Raw genomic sequence first — 7,433 nt, 5'->3', positions numbered from 1 at the left:
GTGGTGAAGAGAGAGCTGAGCCAAAAAGCGAAGCTCTCGATTTACCGGATAAGCGGAAGAAAATGGATGGATGGATGGATGGATGGATGGGAAAATTTTAAAACCCTCACCTAAAATTTAAATTATTTTACCCGGAGCCCAAGGAGGAGGGGAGAAGGGATGAAAGGGGGAGGAGACTGAGGGGTAGATGGGCCCAGGTTAGGGGTGAGTGGTGGGGGGAAAGGGGTGTGTGTAGAGAGGTGTGAAAAACAGCTTACAGCTTGAACATTTAGATCGCGAGTTCTTCCCCAAACCTTGTCCTCAAGGCAAACTGACGTGCGTGTTTTCATTTCAGCAAAACCCCGATAATCAGACATCAATTAAAATCCCCCTTTCCACTCTCCTCCCCTCCTCCTTGGGCTCTGGGTGAAACAATTTTAATTTTAGGTGAGGGTTTTAAATTTTCACATTTTATTTTATTTAAGATTTCTTTGGCCCTAAGTGGCCTTTATTTGATAATTAATTGACGAGAAAGGGGAAAGACATGCAGCAAAGGTTGCCAAGGCCAGGAATCGAATCTGTGACAGCTACGTCAGGGACTGGGGCACGGGTGGGCAACTCCAGGCCCGGAGGGCTGGTCTCCTGCAACTTTTAGATGTGTTTAGATGTGTCTCTACTTCAACACTTCACTACTTCAAATAATAAGGTCATTAGCAGGACTCTGGAGAAACTGCCTGAACAGAGGAGGTGATTCAGCTATTGGATCCAGGTGTGTTCTACCAGGGAGACATCTAAGAGTTGCAGGACACCAGCCCTCGAGGACCAGGATTGCCCACCCCTAAGGCCTCCATGTGTGCAATCTGTGCAGTTTGTTGCACCCCTCATCACCTTCTCATCTCCCCCTACTCTCTCCCAAGACTCCCCACACCCACTTGCTCCTCCCAGCCTTCCCCTCTTTACCCCCTCTCATCCCTTCTTCCCTCCCCCCATCCTTGAGCTCTGGGTCAGAACATTTTATTACTAAGTGGAGGTTAATCATGTTTCAAATAACGCACTACATGTTGAGAACATTGGGTTGTGATTCCTTTATGTACATTTTCTTACTTGTCTGTAAATATTATTACTGACTGTGCATAATGTGTTGACACAAAAACATCTACAAGTCTCTACTAGAAGTTGTATGAAAGTATGAAATCCTGCGAGATTTTGTGAGATTTGAGTTTTTAAAATAGGGCGGGGCCTATTGTTTGGTCTAGGAGAGCATGTGGTGGACAAGGAAGTGTAAGGCTGGCTGCTCCAGGTGGGCTTTAAATTGTTGTGATAGTAATCACTTGTTTTTCATTTTTTATTATGATGTGCTTAGGGACGTGCTTAGATGTGCCTCTGTTCCAGAACCACTGAGTTAGATGATTGCATGACAGTCTGCAGCGATCAAGAAGTGCAGAAGGTTGTTAATCATCCACAGATTCCATCCAGGTGAGAACTTACACTTAAACATGGTAGGCAGGTGAAACACTGAACTAAACCTGCTAATGACTGATTCAGTCTGTTGATTCTTGGGTTGGTAACTGGTTAAACTGAACTGGTCTATTATTACTTGTGTGGGATCTTTATCAGCACGTGGACATTTTGTAATGAATTAAACTTATTTGGAAATATTTGTAGTTGATTGAAGATTAAACCAGCTATTTGATGGAAGTTTATTCTGTATAAATATTTTTTCCAACTACAGTATAAATCACCTTTTGCTCTATTAACTGTCTCTGGTGTGTTAAATAAACCCTGATCCTCGCTCAGTTTTATCTTTGTTTTCTGATAAACTGCCTTTATTTCAAATATTGATTCCCTCATTTTAACATGAGTGCAGCATCATAAGTCCTACACTAGACTGCAGCTTGATAGGTAAATGTAGTTGTATACGTAAACATTAAGATGAATATTGATGAACAATTAAGATGAATATTAACAGTGAGTGTACATGGGGAACTATATGGTTTGTATTTGTTCTCAGACCTGTAACCAGTACACTGTTTAATCTTTCAATGTATTTCAGAACTTTTCAAATGTTTATCATATTTCTAACCGGCACCTTCCTCACTTTTATTTTTGTTTTTCAGCTGTTGCTCTGCAGTTTGACCAAAAGCTGACTCTTGAGGACTGCAGTAAAACTGTCAAGAAGTGGCTTCATTACACGCCACAATGAGAGGAAGACATCACAAGGAATCAAAGTGACGCTAACCAGAGTCTAACTGGAGTTACCACAACTAGTACTGTTTCCCTGGTTCATACAGTACCACGCTTAACCTCATGGCCTCTGTTCTTCTGTGGACAATAGACTGTTATTCTGACAGTCAAAAAGGAGTCAAATATGTTTAAAGATCTGTCCCTCTTAAATAAAATGTTATATCAAACCTATGTTGTCATTTTTAAACTTTTGTACACAGTTTACCCATGATCTGCCAATTATGTAGTGTTTAACACCAGTTAAGAAACTTTTAGTGGTATGTTATGTAGACCTATCTGACCTAAAAATGTACATAAATCCTTAGCTTTCATTGAATATGAAATCAACCCAAATCTGCATGTAGATCCACATTCAGATGATGGTTGAATCAACGTTGATTCCTAACTGATTCAATGTAAAATCAAAGAAATATGTATGCAGATCCACATTCATATGAGTGTTGTATCAACATCGATTCCTAACTGATTCAATGTAGAATCAACAGAAATGTGTGCAGATCCTCGTTCAGATGTAGGTTGAATCAACATTGATTCCTAACTGATTCAATGTAGAATGACACAAATATGCATGCAGATCCACAGTCAAATGAGTGTTGAATCAGCATTGATTCAATGTAAAATAAACAGAAATATGTGTGCAGAACCACATTCAGATGAAGGTTGAATCAATGTTGATTCCTGACTGATTCAATGTAGAATCAACACAAATATGCATGCAGATCCACAGAGTGTCGAATCAACATTGAATTAATGTAAAATAAACAGAAATATGTGTGCAGAACCACATTCAGATGAAGGTTGAATCAATGTTGATTCCTAACTGATTCAATGCAACATCAACACAAATATGCATGTAAATTGACATACAAATGATGGTTGAATCAACATTGATATGTCAGTTATGGTTGAAACCCTAACGTTGATTCAACATACAAGTCACCAACCACTTTCAATGTTGTTTCAATGTCAGCGTTCAACGTTGATTCAATGTTTCTGGCTGACATTGATTCAATGTTGTTTCAATCATTCTGTGCTTTCTGGGTAGTTTGAAACAATATTACTTTGTATTGTTTTTGAAATTGTCTATATGTGTTTATCAACTTTAAGTTGAGGATCTTGCTGGCTGTCAGTCTGATGTGGAGGAGGCTAGCTGCGCATGATAAATCGCCATGGTAACTTAAGTGTTACCGCTCTTAAATGTGTGAAACCGAATCAAAGTTTATATCCGGAAAATCCCAGTTTAATCCTCAGTCCTGGAGTTTAAAAAATGCTATTTGATAATTACACTTCGGGGAAAAGAAGGCAAGACTAATTGGTTCAAAAACAAACAAAAAAAATCAATAAAAGTATATAATTTTTAGGACATGAACATTTTGGACATGTGAGACAAAATGTGTTATTAAAGAATCTAGCTGTGAATATAGCGCGGAGGGTTCTGTACGACCAGTAGGCGGCGGCACTGAGGAGCAGGAGAGCGGGGGGTTGAGCCAGTCCCATGCTTGCTGGAGAGCAGCTCAGGCGGGGAGAGCAGTCTGTTAAAGGAGGGCTGCTCGAAGGAGGAAGGTGCGAGGGTTTTCTTGGATTTAAATAACCTGACGTGTGCGGTTAAAGAAGGAGGAATTTTAACAAAGGAAATGAATATCATTTGGGTGTGGACGGCCATGGCGACTATGGAGGTAAATGCTGTTTTTTTAAATTATTATTTTGTAGACAGAAGAGAGAGCAGCCGTGGCTGCAAGGGACTAGATAGATGCGCTAAGAGGAAATTGGGACAATGCAACTGAGTCTGAGTTGTTTTATTGGTTCTCCGCTGTTCGCGGTGATTCAGGACGGACAGACAGCGCATATCTCCTGCTGGGTGTCAAGAAAAGATGCTGCTGGTTCTAGACCTGCCTCTGTGCCGCACTTTGCTCATAAAAAAGACGAATGTAGACGGTGCGTGACGGCTAGAAATGTGAGCTCAGTCAGTCCGGACAGATACAGTCATCCTTCTGTTCTGCGTTTTGCCCGTTCCTGAGCCTCATCCTGACTGAAATGGTTCGCACTCTCTTTTGGGTTGAGTCAGGCTAAAGCGTTAGAGACCGAGGCTGAGGAGAAAGATGGCAGGTTTCTGAGCTTCAAAACTGACGTCGTTTCGATGTTTATATAGCTACATCTGCGTCTGTCTGACGGCCCAGCCGCCTCTTCTAGGGATCTGTAGCAGTCTTTCCAAATGTGGGAATCTGTTGGTCTGATCAAGCTGGAGTTAGTGTCTATTGCAGTAGATATTACTAATAACATACCATAATGTTACCTGCTATGTGGTTCAGATACAGCCCTTTCCTCACCAGTAATAGTAACTTTGAAAAGCCCCCCTTTCCAGACCATCTGGCCCTCACGGTTATATTTTAACATTTCTACCAACCATGTTTTTGTTCCCCCTCAGTCTTAGTTGATCATATGAATGCATGTTGTTTGCATCTTCCTAAGGAAGTAGCTTGGTGAAATCATCAATCAGCATCATTTATGAGGCTCGACTGGCAGTGATTGAATGCTGAGAAGAATATATTGAAGGAAAAAAAAATTCTCTCTGTGCACAAATCAATACAGAAGGTCAAAGGTCAGTTTGCTAGATAAAACCAGCAGCAGTGCCTTACCCTCAGAAAGACAGAGTCAGCAGTCTTGAAGCTTTCATTTTATCCAGTGAGAGCATCAGATTTTCCCTCCAGCTAGAGGCAGTAGCTTTCTTTTTTACCCTCAAGGCGCTATGAATAATTGTCTTGGTTTCAGGGTGTCAGATATAAGGTCCCTTTTCCAAAATGTCTTAATTTGAATTTTTATTTTCTTTATATTTTGCTTCCAATCAAGACTTGGAAGCTTTGTGTTGGTCTAGAGCAGTGGTTCTTAACCTTTTTTGAAGTACCGAACCCCCCAGTTGCATATGCGCATTCACCGAACCCTTCTTATTCCAACCCCCCCCACCCCCAAAATACTTGCGGTACTCTGATTTAGTAATGTATTTATATTAACTGTGTAACCACCCCCACACCACTAGAGGCAGTACCAACCCCGAAAAGATGCGACTAAGGAGCAGATTTAGACTATAGAATTTGGTAAACACTGTGAGCTTTGCTGAAGTCATTAAAGACAAAAGTTCAAATCCATGCTGAGAGTGGAGCTCCTTCAATCAGTGCTCCTCCGCAGCACTGATTGGCTAAGCGATGTAACGTGATCCTCTGCAGCAAGTGATGCAAAGCGGGACGTCATCACGACTTTACACAAGTGTGTCTTTACCTCCGCGGCAGAGGCTCCGCCGAACCCCTGAGACCGACTCATCGAACCCATGGGGTTCGATCAAACCCAGGTTAAGAACCACTGGTCTAGAGTAAATAATTTTTTTAATCCATCCACTGCTTCAGCCAGGTTATTATGAATATATCAACATTCTGAGCAAAGGTTTTCAGGATAATAGGAGTGAGTGAGTGTGTGTGCGTGCGTGTGTGCGTATGTGTGAGTGTGTCATCAGAGCAGTCTCTGTTCATTCTGGAAGTGATAAAAGCCAGCCCATCTACCCTGCCCCTCCTATCCTCAATCTCTCCTGATCCCTTACGAACACACTTTGACAGACAAAATGGAAGAGAATGTTTCAAGTTTTTGGCTTAAGCAAAAACATGCTTGTTTGAGGTATGTGCTCATACAAGCATATACATCATACACTCCAACCTGCAGCAGATGATCTAGACCTCCCTGTGGAGCTAGCAGACTGCTGCTATATTTTCCTGACTGGAGACCGGGTGGTGGGTGGTGAGTGGGGTACATTCTGAGGGGTGTGATTCCAAAGTTTTTCAGAAAAATAGCAATATATGGGACAAGATATGTCTAATCTACAAATCTTTACCTTGGCATGATCAATCTAATCCACGTCAGATGTCTAAATCAGACTTGCTGCCTATCATGGGCTTGCTAAGCTACAAAACATTTTCAGGACATTAAAGTTGGACATTTTTCTAATTGGAACCTGCCCATGGGAATTGTGGGTTTTTATGGGGATTACTGGAAATTTGGCATAATTTTAACAAATTGCATCATATTCAAACATAAATAAGATTTTGTCTTGGGCAAGTATAATAATACTGTTTAAAAAAACATTACATTTCAGATCAGTAAATTATTTGAATTATAGTACCAAAAATATATTTTTTGGAACAATAAAACACGAAAAGCTTAGTGGAATGTTACTAATCCCATCACCTCATATATCTGTACACTGTTTTGCTATCCTTTCTAACATTTGTCAGCAGACTGCAAAAAATTATTTTAAGATGCATTTAAACATGTTAACTCCCATAAATCCCCATTCAATCTCTTGGATTTGAACAATTATAAAATGCTGTGACCCTAGTCGTATAATCATTTTACTGGCACCAACAATATTCAAAATGTTTGTATGTAAAATAGTATTAAGAGGTAACTGCAATTTAGTAATATTCATAAAATAAGATATGGGTGTACAACAGCTTGTCAAAAACAGTTTTATCACTATTACAAACAATTTAGTATACTTATTATTTCTTAGACTACAGATTCCAAAGAACATTGTCTATAAGCATCAGATAAAATAAGCTAAAAACAGCTCAAAATATTACAGTATCATTTCAGAATTAATGTCACCCTGAAAATTATTTTGTCAGAAGCATCAGAGATAGTCATCAGTGAAAAACAGAGATTGTTAGATTTTTATTAGAGGTGTGCCGATTGATCGGTCACCGATCATAATCGGCCGATTTTCGTAAAAAAGTGCATGATCGGTGATCGGCGATCTTTGGCTCTTGTTGCCGATACCAATCACCTGCATCTCATTTCTCAGCCTGCTTGTGCAGCTGGTCTCCTCTTTCCTTCACTCTGCGCAAACGCGCAGCAACAAATCCTAAGCGATGTGGAACTATAACGCACTGAGTGAATGGGGAAGTTTGCGTGTTGCTCCGGAAAATTGAAGCACGTCAAAATGCATCAACACAACAAAGCTAATACGACACAAAAACAATGCCATACTTGACGGAGTTTGGCTACATCAAGGGTCACTGCAGTAAAAAAGACATACGGAGGATCAGATAGCAGGTAAAGTAGCACACAGCTACAAATACTCACCTGGATTAGCATGACGGTCAGAAAGCTAAACAAATAACCCGCAAAATTATTTAAGTCTTCGAGCTGCGATGTAAGACGCTGGT

The 7,433-nt window shown here is 40.4% G+C and overlaps 1 protein-coding gene across 1 annotated transcript in view; it reads left to right on the top strand.

Moving 5' to 3' along the window:
* The first annotated feature begins 3,714 nt into the window (after positions 1 to 3,714).
* LOC103464061 (cadherin-2-like) overlaps positions 3,715 to 7,433 on the top strand; it is a 154,792-nt gene continuing 151,073 nt past the window's right edge. Inside the window, 1 exon segment of the mRNA XM_017304265.1 lies at positions 3,715 to 3,899. Coding sequence (XP_017159754.1) covers positions 3,858 to 3,899 — 42 coding nt within the window. The 5' untranslated portion in view covers positions 3,715 to 3,857.

This window comes from Poecilia reticulata, linkage group LG4 (genome assembly GCF_000633615.1).
Source record: "Poecilia reticulata strain Guanapo linkage group LG4, Guppy_female_1.0+MT, whole genome shotgun sequence".
Classification (NCBI taxonomy): domain Eukaryota; kingdom Metazoa; phylum Chordata; class Actinopteri; order Cyprinodontiformes; family Poeciliidae; genus Poecilia; species Poecilia reticulata.
Note: the sequence above shows the minus strand (reverse complement) of the source record. Positions and strands in the feature narration are given on the sequence as shown.